Below are 15,439 nucleotides of genomic sequence, written 5' to 3'. Positions count from 1 at the left end.
GCAGGCAGTGACTAGTGGGGTACCGCAAGGTTCTGTGCTGGGGCCCCAGCTGTTTACATTGTACATTAATGATTTAGACGAGGGGATTAAATGTAGTATCTCCAAATTTGCGGATGACACTAAGTTTAAGTTGGGTGGCAGTGTGAGCTGCGAGGAGGATGCTATGATGCTGCAGAGTGACTTGGATATGTTAGGTGAGTGGGCAAATGAATGGCAGATGAAGTATAATGTGGATAAATGTGAGGTTATCCACTTTGGTGGTAAAAGCAGAGAGACAGACTATTATCTGAATGGTGACAGATTAGGAAAAGGGAAGGTGCAACGAGACCTGGGTGTCATGGTGCATCAGTCATTGAAGGTTGGCATGCAGGTACAGCAGGCGGTTAAGAAAGCAAATGGCATGTTGGCCTTCATAGCGAGGGGATTTGAGTACAGGGGCAGGGAGATGTTGCTACAGTTGTACTGGGCCTTGGTGAGGCCACACCTGGAGTATTGTGTACAGTTTTGGTCTCCTAACTTGAGGAAGGACATTCTTGCTATTGAGGGAGTGCAGCGAAGATTCACCAGACTGATTCCCGGGAGGGTGGGACTGACCTATCAAGAAAGACTGGATCGACTAGGCTTGTATTCACTGGAGTTCAGAAGAATGAGAGGGGACCTCATAGAAACGTTTAAAATTCTGACGGGTTTAGACAGGTTAGATGCAGGAAGAATGTTCCCAATGTTGGGGAAGTCCAGAACCAGGGGTCACAGTCTAAGGATAAGGGGTAAGCCATTTAGGACCGAGATGAGGAGAAACTTCTTCACCCAGAGAGTGGTGAACCTGTGGAATTCTCTACCACAGAAAGTAGTTGAGGCCAATTCACTAAATATATTCAAAAGGGAGTTAGATGAAGTCCTTACTACTCGGGGGATCAAGGGGTATGGCGAGAAAGCAGGAATGGGGTACTGAAGTTTCATGTTCAGCCATGAACTCATTGAATGGCGGTGCAGGCTAGAAGGGCTGAATGGCCTGCTCCTGCACCTATTTTCTATGTTTCTATGTTTCTATGTTTCTATGTTTTAGTCCTCAACTACGCTGCAGGGCCCAAATGGCTCGCAGGCACTGTGTTTGCCATAGAGGGAAATAGGATTCTGGTAGTTAAACTTACCAATGGACAAATCTGCCGCAAACATGTGGATCAAACAAAAAGGAGGTACAGCAACCCCATAGCAGAAGCAGAGGAAGAACACGATGTAGAGTTCACTCCACCACAGGTGACCGAACACAGGAACCAAAGGGAGGAGAGCCCAGTCACTGTGGGCAGTCCGGACAGGCCTGAGGCACCACAAACAGCAGACACTCAGGCCAGCGCCCAACAACCGGAGCCCCAACTCAGGCGCTCTACAAGAGAGCGTAAACCACCAGAGAGACTCAACCTGTGATCCCAATAAGACTTTGGGGGGGAGGTGATGTCATGTATTCAACCAGCATTGTAACCCATGTATAAACTGACCTAAGTTGTACACTGAGAACAATGACCACTAGGTGGTGAACTTGTGCGAGACACTCCTAACCTTGACCTTCAGATATAAAAGGGGAAGCTCCACCCACTTCCTGCACTTGAGTGCTATGAAATAAAGGACAGGTCATAGACTGACCTTCTCTCAAGCATGGGACTCATGTGCATTTATACTGTATAGTAAGGATGTATCAGGAGCCAATGTCGATCATTCTGGTCATGCTATGGAAAACTAATTTCCGTTTTTCGGATGAGATTGACCTCTCCGGTGGACATAAAAGATCCCATTGCCCTATTTTGAAGAAGAGTAGAACAATTCTTTCCAGTGTCCTGGAAAATATTTATCCCTCAACCAACATCAATAAAACAGATTACCTAGTCATTGTCACATCTATGGGAGCTCGCTGCCTGCAAATTGGCTCATGTCCACATAACGACAGACACTTTAAAAGAACTTAATTTGCTGGAAAACGCTTTGGGATGTCCTGAGGCTGTGAAAGGTGCTATATAAATGCAAGTCTTTCTTTCTGAACACAGTTTTTTTTGAAGAATGTAGGAGAGTTTGCTAAATGTAGAATTGCAGCTCACACAGCCCTTACGATTTGTGACACATTGTACATGATGTTCCTGCGAAGATATTCCACTGTAGATAATTTCCAGATTTTAATTGATGTCCAAGAATCTCAGGAGCTGATGGTAATCTGTTCAGATGTTACAGGCTTCAAATTTTCCTCAGCAACACTTGAACCCGACGACCTGTCTAGTTTTCACCTTTGTGCTATGGTAGGAAACGCCTGGTTCAGTGCAATATTAACCAATGGCTTCCATACATCAGTGAACATTGTGATAAAATTAGCAGTGACCTCAGTGATGGCGGTGTAGACCAATATTGAACTTGTCCGATTCCCTATAATCAGATTTCTTTACACCTTGGGGAGGGACTGGGAATCTTCATATAATGTGAGTTCTCAATGATGGCTTTCAAACACAATGGAGTGGAAATTCAGTCACGCCTCTGTTGCGGCCTTAATCCGGCGGGGCGGCAAATTTTGTGGCCGCAAATGGATTGCGTCCGCTGCCGCAAAATTCATCAGCTGGGCCTGGAGTTTGGAGTGGAGCGCTAAGGGAGGCATTGCACACCATTTTTATGGTGCGAGGCCGGCTGAACAAATGAAAGTCCCGAGCTAAACAGCTGGCTTCTGAGCGTCCTACGAGAGGCTTGGAGGGGGAAAAAACCTGAAAAAACCCGACCAAAAACATCTCAATAAATAACTCATGCCACCACAACATAGATCTTAAAAAAAAAACAATCGCTTACCTGAGGTCGACATTACTTACCTGACTGCAGCTGCTACAGCTCGGAATGGCAGCTTTCACAGGCAGTCACAGCACGGCGCTCTACAGAGCGCTAAGGGTCAGGCAGTACCAAAAATTGAGACCGTCTCGCCACTTCCAGGCGGTAATGCTCCGCGCCCCGTCGAAACCGGCACCGAATATCCCAGCGGGCCGCTGGAAGAGGGTCACCCGCCCAGAAGTGCTTACCGCCGGGGCAGTAAGAGGGGCAGCAGAAGACCGAAAATCCAGCCCATATTTTATAACTACTAGGTTAATTTATTTACATTTTTACAGAAGAGAAAAACTTACTTAATGGCCCATCATTTGTGGTCAGCAGCAAAGCAAAGACTCGCTGCTCGCCTACGAAGAAAGCTGCCTACAAAGCTCTCACGCTCTCTATGGTGAGATGTTTGCTTTTTTTCAACATTCAATTGCTGCAGCGCTGTCAAGAGGGGATTCCTATGGTGATGCTGCTGTGATTTCAACAAGCTGTCTAAGCAGCCAATCATATTGCCAAATTTTCAGAGACAGGAAACCAAGTAATGAGAAGCTGCTTTTACTCAGACTTTAAAAAATATTAGAGAGCGAAATAAAGATTGGGACTTTTACATGAGGATAAGATAGAAGCTGAAATATGAACTAACTTTAAAAAAAACATTTTAAACATTTTTTTAACTTGTAATTTTTATCATACTGGAGAAATGTGCCATACCACAAATATAAAAATTAGTTTTTCAGAGCCAGAACATTTGTTTACCAGTTCATCATGGGCAGTCCCTCGAAATTGAGGAAGACTTGTTTCCACTCTAAAAGTGAGTTCTCAGGTGACTGAACAGTCCAATGCGGGAATTTCAGTCTCTGTCACAGGTGGGACAGACAGTGGTTGAAGGAAAGGGTGGGCGGGGAGTCTGGTTTGCCGCACACTCCTTCCGTTGCCTGCGCTTGTTTTCTGCATGCTCTCGGTGATGAGACTCGAGGTGCTCAGTGCTCTCCCGGATGCACTTCCTCCACTTTGGGCGGTCTTTGGCCAGGGATTCCCAGGTGCCGGTGGGGATGTTGCATTTTATCAAGGAAGCTTTGAGGGTGTCCTTGAAGCGTTTCCTCTGCCCACCTGGGGCTCACTTGCCGTGTAGGAGTTCCGATTAGAGCACTTGCTTTTGGAGTCTCGTGTCAGGCATACGGATGATGTGGCCCGCCCAATGGAGCTGGTCGAGTGTGGTCAGCGCTTTGATTTTGTGGATGTTGGCCTGAGCGAGAACACTGACGTTGGTGTGTCTATCCTCCCAGTGGATTTGCAGGATCTTGCAGATCCGTTACCAGTTACATGCTGTTAAAACCCCAGTTACACCTGTTGCAACAAGGCCTGACATTTAATGGAGTCTTTAACAGCAATATTAGCATGGAAAAGCTGAAGTTCTCATCAGTGTCACTGATTTCACTGTCGGAGCAGTGAATGACTGACCTCAACGTCAGGATTTCCGCATTTAGGTGCGCATGCGCTACATCCTGAATAACAGCCAACTGTTGCCGGAAATTCTGGGCCATGATCTTGCCTTGAATTTATTGCAGTACTGAGTATTAAGAAATGTTTTAATCAGCCAAGTAATAAAATCAGGTGCTCTGATGCTAAATGTTGTTTGACTCTTGTAAATATAACGTTTGCTCTTTTATTTATATTGTGCAGGGAGGACCTTACCTGAGTACAGGCCATGGTCATATGATTTGCTACTGGGATGGCTCAGCTCATTACTTGATGTATCTCCTGATGGTAGCAGCTATCGCATGGGAGTAAGTTGCATAAGTAGTGTCTGCTTTAAAGAGAACATGACTGCCATTGTCCATCTGCATAACATTGCGTGTGATGTAACAGTCACAACTACTGTTGAGTATTTGGCATGATTTCAAAACTAGGACATTGAATGCACGGAACAACTTAGGCTGCACCTCCATCTCCATTGGGGGGGTACCTACACATTTTCAAAAACTGTACATGTCATGCCTGTCCCAAGATTTACAAGGGATGGGCAATAAATGCCAGCCTTACCAGAGACCCCTACATCCCGAGAATAACTTAAATAGAATCCCCAGGGATGGTTAATGTCAGTATATGACTATTTTCCTTTCCCAGCTCACTAAACATCTATTTTCTTTAGTTAGTTTATTTAGGCATATTATCCTATCTTTTTGTTAATTCCTTGAGTAGGGACATGGAAAGGAGGAAAATATAAAGGCTGTGTTGATTTGGCTTAAGTTATCTTTCCATATTCTTTTAACGTAACATTTGTTAAGGCTTATCTTTTTGAAATTCTCATTGTCTTTCTTGTTCCTAAATCCATACTTTTGTGCAGTCTGGTGATAATATGGCAGACTGTGAGGTAATGGGAATTAACCTTCAAAGGAGATAATTAGCAGGTTTCTATTAATTAATGTGTTGTATATGCAGACTATGGATGTAGTCACTGTATGGTTGCATAAGATGGAGACTTGTTTACCTGATGTACTATCAATAAGGTTTACACCGTGTACATACATGCTGGCACCACTAGAGGGTGCAACTGGTGGAGATTGGTGGTTTCCTGCCCTGGTGGCAGGGCCCAGTATAAAAGGCTGCACACCATGCTAGTGCCTCACTCTGGAGTTTGGAATAAAGGACCAAGGTCACTACAGTTTGAGTACAACACATTGCCTCGTGGAGTCATTCATAAGTACATCACAGACATAATATAATGCACATCTTTTGTTTTTCTAGATCAGTATGTTGAGGAACCAACTGGGGAACAGGCTATTTTAGATCTAGTATTGTGCAATGAGAAAGGGTTCATTAATAATCTTGTAGTAAAGGGGTCTTTAGGGAAGAGTGACCATAATATGATAGAATGTTACATTGAGTTTGAAAGTGATTTAGTTACATCCGAAACTAGGGTCTTAAATCTAAACAAAGCATAGGTATGAAGGGCGGGTTGGCTAAGGTAGATTGGGAAACTACATTAAAAGTATGACGGGTGGACAAGCAATGGATAGCATTTAAAGAATTAATACATAATTAACAACTAATATACATTAGAAACATAGAAATTTACAGCGCAGAAGGAGGCCATTTTGGCCCATCGTGCCCACGCCGGTCGAAGAAGAGCCGCACGGCCCTTGGTCAGCAGCCCTAAAGGTTACATATAAACCTATGAACAATGACGGAAAAGCAAAGAGCACCCAGCCCAACCAGTTCACCTCGCACAACTGCGACACCCCTTATACTGAAACATTCTACATTCCACCCCAACCGGAGCCATGTGATCTCCTGGGAGAGACAAAAACCAGATAAAAACCCAGGCCAATTTAGGGAGAAAAAGGCACAAAAATCCCACAGGAAAAGTGGTCCAACCGTGGCTAACAAGAGAAGTTAAAGATGGTATTAAATCAAAGGAAGAGGCTTATAATGTTGCGAAAAAGAGTAGTAAGGCAGAGGATTGGAAGGTTTTTAGAATTCAGCAAGGGAGGACCAAGAAATTGATAAGGAAAGAGATAAAAAAAGAATATAAGAGTAAATTAGCAAGAGACATAAAAACAGATTGTAAATGTTTCTATAGGTATGTAAATAGGAAGAGATTAGTGAAAGTAAATGTGGGCCCATTAGAGGCAGAGACAGGAGAAATTATAATGGGCAATAAGTAAATGGCAGAGACATTAAACAAATACTTTGTTTCTGTCTTCACGGTAGAAGACACAAAAAACATTCCAGAAATAATGGGGAACCAAGGGTCTGGAGAGAATGAGGAACTGAAAGAAATCAGTATAAGTAAAGACATGGAACTGGAAAAAGTAATGGGACTAAGTGGCGACAAATTCCCTGGGCCTGACAACCTGCATTCTAGGGTTTTAAAAGAGGGAGCTGCAGAGATAGTGAATGCACTAGAATTCTAGATGATCTGGATGATCTAGAATCCTCTAGATTCTAGAACAGTCCCCAAGGATTGGAAGGTAGCAAACATAATTCCACTATTTTTAAGAAAGGAGGAAGAGAAAAATGGGGAACTATAGGTCAGTTAGCCTGACATCAGTAGTAGGCAAAATGCTAGAATCTATTATTAGGGACATGGGCCCTATTTTCCACTTGCTGGATTTTTGGTGCCCGCATATGTTAACGTACAATTTTTTTTGTGTATGTTTGTGCCAGAAAAAAAAAATCAGAACTTTCAACAAATAAATATTTGAATTTGGAACAGCACTCTCCGAAGTTAATCTGGAGGGGTGGAGCTTTAAGTCCGCGCTAAAAACTCACTGGGCATGCACGAAAAGCTGAAATTTCCAGGGCAACCAAAGATGCTGAAGCCTGCTCCCCTGAAAGGACTGCTACCCCATTGCTGTCGAAAGGGCCACAAAGGACCTCTCCTCCCCGCTGGACCCACTGCCACCACTACCCCCCCCACCCCCCTACCTCAGCTGCACCCGTGGCCACCCCCTCCCCCATCCCCCCCCCGCTGGACTCGCTGCAATCTTGGGCCGGATGGTCTTCCCGCTCCCGAACTTCAACTCGGGTTGCAGCGGGTTCAGTGGCGGGGAGCAGTCCTTTCGGCCAGGAAATCTTCTTCCCTTGCTCAAAAAAGAAAGTAAGTATTTTATTTTGTGTTCTTACTGCCTCGCTCATGTCCTCTTGTGTGCTGCGCCGATTCCTTAACTTAACAGATGGGGTTTCTTTGCGGTGCTTTTGGCCAGTGTGTGTTGCGCTGAAAAAAATCGTGGACAGCTAAAATCGGTTAAAGGGCCAAAAACGGCACGGAAATCAGTTTCCAACCAGACCTGTGCCAAAAAATCTTGCATTAACAGTCGCCGCTAGCGTATAAACTTTGAGCAAAATTATAAAATCATGATTGCTCAAAAAAAAATCAGCAGAGCAAAATCGTACTATAATTAGTCAGAGTCAACATGGTTTTATGAAAAGGAAATCATATTTGACAAATCTGTTTGAGTTTTTGGAAGATGTGACTAGTAGGATGGATCTGGGGAACCAATGGATGTAGTATATTTAGATTTCCAAAAAGCATTCGATAAGGTGCCACACAAGAGGTTATTACACAAAATTAGGACTCATGGGATTGGGGGTAATAAATTAGCATGGATTGAGTATTGGTTAATGGACAGAAAACAGAGAGTAGGGATAAAGGGGATTTTTTCGGATTGGCAGGCTGTAACTAGTGGGGTACCGCAAGGATCAGTGTTGGGGCCTCAGCTATTTACAATCTATATTAATGACTTAGATGAAGGGACTGAATATAATGTATCTAAGTTTGCTGATGATATGATGTTAGGTGGAAAAATAAGCTGAGAGGAAGATGCAAGAGGCTGCAGAGACAGGTTGACTGAGTGGGCAAGAAAATGGCAAATGGAATACATTGTGGGGAAGTGTGAAGTTATCCACTTTGGTGGGAAAACCAAAAAAGCAGAATATTTTTTGAATGGTGAGAGACTGGGAAATGTTTGCATTTAGAGGGACGTGGATGTCCTTGAAAATGAATCACAGAAAGTTAACAAAGTTTACAGCGAGCAATTAGGAAAGCAAATGGTATGTTAGCTTTTGTTACAAAGGGATTAGAGTATAAGAGTAAAGAAGTCTTACTACAATTATATAGGGCATTGGTGTGTCCACACCTGGAGTACTGTGTACAGTTCTGGTCTCCTTACCTAAGGTAAGACATACTTGCCTTTGCAGTGCAATGAAGGTTCACCAGACTGGTTCCTGGGATATGGGGATTGCCCTGTGAGGAGAGATTGAGTAGACTAGGCCTATATTCTCTAGAGTTTAGAAGAATGACAAGTGATCTAATTGAAACATATAAAATTCTTAAGGGACTTGACAGGGTTAATGCTGAGAAATGTTTCCTCTGGCTGGGGAATCTAGAACACAGAGTCACAGTCTCCGAATAAGGGGTTGGCCATTTAGGACTGAGATGAGGAGAAATTTCTTCACTCAAAGGGTTGTGAATCTTTGGAATTCTACCTCAGAGAGCTGTGGATGCTCAGTCGTTGAGTATATTCAAGACAGAGGTCGATATATTTTTGGGAGCTAAGGGAATTAAGGAATATGGGGATAGTGCGGGAAGGTGGAGTTGAGGTAGAAGATCAGCCATGATCTTGTTGATTGGCGGAGCAGGCTTGAAGAGCCAAATGGCCTACTCCAACTCCTATTTCTTATGTTCTTATGTTGTTATGTTCAAACCCTCTGCATATTCACGACTTAGGCAGCACGGAATAAAAAGCAGACTTTGTTTACAGTTTGACCTAATTTGACATTACATTCAACTTTGTATTTGTCAAGAAGTAAATCTATTAACTAACTGCAAGTTATGCAGTATAACTAAAAATGTATTGAGCGACAGTTCCAAGAAAAGTATTTGATTGAAGGTTCTTGCTCTGTAAATCAACCCTTGTAAAATAGCAAATAGTTTTAATTGTGATTAAGCGGGTTTTAAAAAAGGTCCCTGTCTTTATGAATCTGTTTGGCAAGATTTGCTTTGCAAAAGAAGAACTGAGCACCATTTTGCTCAATGTTGTGCACAGACAGTGTACCGATTCATTCAGATGGAATTTATGTCATTACATAGTCTCTTTGTAAAGAAAGGTTTGCTCACATTCTCCTTCCAGTTTTCTACCCCTTACACCTATACATCCATGTGGCACTGATTCACTCGGCGATACAGTTCACAGCGCTTGCAGCTTTTTGATATAATCACTTGAGGGGCCAAGTGTGAGCCTGGATGTTGAGTTGAGTGATTTGGTCTTCGGTGAAACACTTCCATGTCTGATTTTGTTCTCAAATAGCCTCCTCTATCTAGCCCACTCAGTAGTGGTAAATATATTCCTTGGTCTGTTACTGAGCAATGCAGACTTGGAAGGTCCAGGTTTGATTTTAGTCTGGACTAACTTAACTAGGATGGTGGTAGGGGAGATACAGTTGGTCTCTTGGGTAATTTTCTTCTTAGACAGTCCCCTGGAGTCGAGGATGACTTGCTTCCACTCTAATAAGAGTTTAAAGGTTACTAATGAGTCTTATGCGGGATTACAGACTCTCATAGGTGGGGCAAGTGCTGGTTGGAGGGACGGGTGGGTGAGGTGCTTGATTTATTGTACGCTCCTTCTCGCTGTTTCTACTTGGCTTCCGTGTGCTCCCAATGTGTTCGGTACATTCTCGGATGCTTCTCCTCCACTTTGAGCATTCTTGGGCCAGGGATTCCCAAGAGTCAGTGGGGATGTTAGTTTTTCAAGGAGACTTTGAGGGCGCCCTTGAAACATTTCCTCTGCGCATCTGGGACTCGCTTGCCATGACAGAGCTTGGAATAGAACTCTTGTTTCGGGAATCTTGTATCAGGCACGCAGACAATGTGGCATGTCCATTGGATGCAGCATTAGTGGTATTTCTCCAGTGCTTTGAGGTGCCGACTGTATGTTGTCCATGTCTCTGAAGTATATAGGAGGGCTGGTATCACTACTGCTCTGTAGACTATGAGCTTGGTGCCGGGTTTGAGATCTTGATCTTTGATTGGGAAATAAAGGACAATGATCAAACTGGTGCTGGTTGCTCTCAAGCTACCTCTGGAAAGTCTGCGAGTGCGTTTGTCACGTGAAGCTGACTGGGTTAAGATCAGTTGTGACAACTTCTATGTTTGAATAGTACCCTGACACTCGGTGTCGAAACGCACGCATAAAGAATGGGCACTTGAGTGAGGTACCAGGGGAACTACACCCCAGCATAAGTTAGCACCTTCATGAGAGCAGAAGTTGGGTGGGGCGTTAAAGGAAAATTGAAGAGAAACATGTTCTGTTATAAAGGCCTTCATTAGAATGGTTTCCCAAAGGAGCACTGTAAACAAGTATGACTATTTAAAAAAAAAGTGAATTGCTTTAATTGGAAATGTATTATATATTCCATGTTTATAGATATTTGCTGAAGAGGTCTTCAGTTCAGTAAAATGGTTTAACCAGAGCAAGGAATAGCTTTCAAATGTTATAATTTGTGATGTGTTGGACTGGTATTGGTACTGCGTGTGAGAACCATACTTTATATTTTCCAGGCAGAGTTACAGGACCATTGGCCTATACTGGGTTGGATCGATTCTGATGAGTACTATTGTCTTCTTATCTGGAAACCTTGTTGGTAGGAGCAAATGTATTCTGTCTCTGTGTCTCTTGTCTCTCTTTGCATCTCACATGGGCTCTCTATGTGTCTTGCAAGCATGCTATCTGGAGTTGTTATGCATCTACACAATCCAGATGTGTCTGTGACTCTCTTACCCTCTTACTCTCTTTTTTGGGCTCAATTTTCCACAAAGCATTTTTTTGGCGCACTTGAAGAGTTACGCCCGATTATTTTTTTGGGGGCCTAAGTATGCCAAAAAAAATATTCTAAGTTTCCCAGTAGGACTTCTTCATTTGGGCATGGCGTAACCCGATCTTTAGTTTTGGGGGTGGAGCCTTGATCTGCGCCAAAAAGATCAGGCTGCCATGGTAACCAGGGACACAATGCGAGCTGAGGCTGCAAAGTGAAGCATACAGCCAGCTCGCTCGCTCGCTCTCTCTCTCTCACTGACTGTGTGAACCGGGGACTGAGAATGGGACCAGACCGCCTTCTTGCGGGATTGGAGGTAAGTTGCCGCTATGTGTTTTTCAATTCTTTCAGTGTGTCCGGGCATCTGCTGCGCCGATTTCCTTAACTCTCAGGAAGGTTTTTCTGGAGAGGCCACATACGTCGGCCTAATCAGAACTGGAGTAACTCTCAGCTGGCCAAACTTCCCTAAATGGCCAGAATTGGCGTAGGTGGCAGGTTACACCTCCTTTGGCTGAAAAAAAAACTAACCTAAAAAAATTGATTGGGGAAACTGTGGTTTTTCAACTTAGGCCAAAAAGAGCAGCCTGCTCCAAAAAAACGGCGCAAGTCACCGGGGAAATTTGAGCCCTTTATCTTTCTCTCTCTATTTCTGTCTTACTCTTCAATCATTTGAACACTGGTTCTTGGATAATAGAGAGACATTTTTATGAAAAAGGTTAATTTAAAGTTAAGTAATCTGGAAGGATCTAAGGCTAAATTGAGGAAGGGAGTGAGCAGAGAGAACTTTAAGCAATGGATGCCCTCTTCTCCTACTGATTGTCTTTTACTTGCAATTTGTAGGCTACAAGACTTAGATCTGAATCTTCTTTGCTTTCATACATTCACTAGGGAAATATGGCACCAAACTCGGCCCTCCCAGTCTCCTGATTATTCCTTACCTCCTCCTTCCCATGTGGGCTGTTCTCCAAATTTATAACCAGCCTTCAGAGAACGAAGCTGCACCTAAGGTTAGTATCTCATATTAATTGTCAAGTGTCTGCATTAAGAATTGGCCTTGGTGCAGGGGATAAATGCACCATGTGGTTGGGAAGTAAGTCATACTGACCAGGAAGATCCCAGTTATGATCACCGGTTAGTGCTGATTTAGCAGACTTCAGCTGGAGTAGCAGTAGAGTTTTTTTTATGTTCAATCTTCAGGATGAGGGCGCCGCTGGCAAGGCCGGCAGTTATTGCCCGTCCCTAGTTGCCCTTGAGAAGATGGTGGTGAGTCTTCTCTGGAACGGCTGCAGTCCGTGAGGTGAAGGTACTTGCACAGTGCTGTTGGGTAGGGAGTTCCAGGATTTTGCTCCAGTGACAATGAAGGAATATGCTTCTAAGTCGGGATGGTGTGTGACTTGGAGGGGAACTTGGAGGTGGTGGTGTTCCCATGCGCCTGCTGCCCTTGTCCTTTTAAGTGGTAGAGTTTACAGGTTTGGGAGGTGCTGTCTAAAAAGCCTTGGCAAGTTGCTGCAGTGCATCTTGTAGATGGCACACACTGTAGCCACGGTGCGTTGGTGGTGATGGGAGTGAATATTTAAGGTGGTGGATGGGGTACCAATCAGGCGGGCTGCTTCGTCCTGGATGGTGTCGAGCTTCTTGAGTGCTGTTGGAGCAGCGCTCATCCAGGCAAGTGAAGAATATTCCATCACACATGCTCGAATTGGTCTCAGCAACCTGGGATAGGAAGGGTTCTGGCGATTTTTATCCATCCAGTGACTCATTCTGGAAAGTGCGAGTCTGGTGAGGCTTGGTTATGATGTCGAACTTGGCCAATAGCCTCTCAGTGCATAACATCTAACTCACATGAGCAAGGTAGTAGAGGCCACCACATCTATGGAATAGCATTCCAGCATGAGTCAGCGTTTTGAGCGGAGAAGGGGAAAATGGGCTGGGTAGATTAATAATTATTATTTTAAACTTTTATTGCATGATTAGTTTTTTAAATATTTTGGAAACCTTGATGAAGAAAAATTGAGCTTCCAGAAATATTTCAAATGGGATAATCACCTCGAACAAACGGCCTTTGCCTATTAGTCCTTAATTATGTGTGGAGTTGCCCTTGGTGCTACGTAGGTTTAAAGGTACAACACATATAGATCCCAAACATCACAAGCTCAATATGACTGCTCAGTGACCTATCAGCTCCTTGCCGATTCTCTCCACACCTCCAATTGGCCAAGGGGACATTATACGTTTGGGAGACTCGGCAGAATTATTACCATTATTGGTAAGTGCTCTTGTAGTATTTTGGCATCCAGCCTAGAATATTTATTTTCATGCACTCTTCATTATTTAATAGAAGTACATACTCATTCCAATGTGAAAATGGACATAATTTTCAATAAGCAAAATGAACAAGATAAAAATGATTTACTACACTTAAATTTCCTTTTAGCATACACATATTCTAGTACGGACAGTTCTGGGAACTATTTGTTGCCGCCAGTCATTGAATAAGGAGCTGGCTGGTATTTGCATAATCTATTTTTAACAGAGATAGTGTAAGGTCTGGCAAGAAATCCAAAGTTGTTTAGTGTTGATAGAGTAGAGCTATTTTTAGATGAACTGTCCTGTGTAATTTGACCTAATTACATTGTGTGGGTAGATATAAGGGGTCGGCCATTTAGGACTGAGGTGAGGAGAAATTTTCTTCATGCAGAGGGTTGTGAATCTTTGGCATTCTCTACCCCCAGAAAGCTGTGGATGCTCAGTCATTGTGTATATTCAAAGCTGAGATTGATTTTTGGGGCTCTAAGGGAATCGAGGGATATGAGGATTGGGTGGAAAAGTGGAGTTGAAGTCGAAGATCAGCCATGATAATGAATGATGCAGCAGACTTGAAGGGCCGTATGGCCTACTCTTGCTCCTGTCTTTTGTGCACTTATAACAGTGACATGTCACACCATTGGCATGTCCACACTTGGAAAGCCCCAGTCCAGAATGGAAATGCTACAACAGCCATTACGGGGCAGAAACCTGGCGGGAATGGATCCCACCCCCCAAAAAAGTGCTGCTAGGCTCTACTTGTACCCCAAATGCACCGTAAAATGAGAGTAAGTTTGGGACCAATAACAAAATGTAAAACACCTCTGGCCCAAAATTCATCGATGTCCCTCCCGCTGCCGCTGAAATTCTGCTTCCGCCTGCTGACTGACGTCCGTTGCCGTTCCCGCTACCGTTCCCCCAACAGCGACCAAAGCGGCTCCTGGTGGCAGCGGGCGCCAAAAAAGGACCTCCTGCCCGGTGGCCGCCGAGAAGTGGGTGGCCATGAATTTCGGGCCCCTTGATAATCTTCAATTTCCTGATGGAGGTTTTCTATAAACATAGCATGCCACAAGGCACTAATTTAGGATCCAGCACAACAACTGAATTAGCAGCATGTGTGTGTGTGTAGGGTTGTCATTGTGTGGTGTCCTGCTATGAAATGGAGCTGAGACAAAAGTGGGTAGGAGAGAAGAATGTGCACTCATTATAGCTTCAGACGGTGGACTTGGGGCAGGGAATCAGCATTATTTTTCCAATACTTTAGATTCTTGCCAGAAGTAATTGCATTCTGTTACCAGTGGAATTGTTTTAGTAACTTAGTTTGGCAGGTTAGCTTCTCAGTAAATGAGAACTACTGATCAAGATGTTCCATCTTTGATGATCTTCAGCCTCCTGTTCAAGAGATTTGTGCTCATTAGAATGCCACATGTTTTTTTGTAAACCTCGATTTCCTGTATGCTAGAAACAAATATACAATTAAAACCCAATTGGGCATTACTTCACATTCTGCTTCGAGAACCGCAGAAAAGCCAACAGTGGGAGGGCCTGACAGGAAATGTACTGGGTTACCAACTCCAGGATTCCATGATGATAAATTTGTACCAGATACAGAATCAATCTGGCACTGATTTACATGACAACTTGAGTTTGCTTTCCAAACACTCTTTACGTAAGCCTTAATAGGATATGGTGCAGCTTCACCAATTCATTTTGAAAAAGGTTGTTTAGAATCTTGTCAGGACTAGTTTCAAATGTTTTATTCAGTAGTTTTATGCAAAACTCTTGCCAATAAACATGTGTCTGATCTCTGTGACTGCAGCTTTGAGGTATTATAAATAAGGGCTGCACTACTTCTGCAAGTGCTTAAAATGGTGCTATAAATATCCCTTGATACCCTTAACCAACAATAATCTATCGTTCTCAATCTTGAAAGCTCCAATTCTCCCAGCAACCACAGCCTTTTGGGTGAGAGAGTTCCAGA

The 15,439-nt window shown here is 43.6% G+C and overlaps 1 protein-coding gene across 11 annotated transcripts in view; it reads left to right on the top strand.

Annotated features, from left to right (window-relative positions):
- LOC139227503 (transmembrane 6 superfamily member 1-like) overlaps positions 1-15,439 on the top strand; it is a 100,412-nt gene that overhangs the window by 43,656 nt on the left and 41,317 nt on the right. For 8 of the 11 annotated variants that reach the window (XM_070858273.1, XM_070858270.1, XM_070858272.1 and 5 more), the window contains 3 exons: positions 4,522-4,625; positions 10,901-10,983; positions 12,043-12,161. The exons of 1 other annotated variant lie outside the window; for it this stretch is intronic. In XM_070858273.1, coding sequence (XP_070714374.1) covers positions 4,522-4,625; positions 10,901-10,983; positions 12,043-12,161 — 306 coding nt within the window. Of the gene's footprint in view, positions 1-4,521; positions 4,626-10,900; positions 10,984-12,042; positions 12,162-15,439 lie in introns of those variants that run through there. 2 more of the 11 variants (XM_070858276.1, XM_070858277.1) reach the window with 2 other exon arrangements.

The sequence above is a fragment of the Pristiophorus japonicus genome, chromosome 17, assembly GCF_044704955.1.
Source record: "Pristiophorus japonicus isolate sPriJap1 chromosome 17, sPriJap1.hap1, whole genome shotgun sequence".
Classification (NCBI taxonomy): domain Eukaryota; kingdom Metazoa; phylum Chordata; class Chondrichthyes; family Pristiophoridae; genus Pristiophorus; species Pristiophorus japonicus.
Note: the sequence above shows the minus strand (reverse complement) of the source record. Positions and strands in the feature narration are given on the sequence as shown.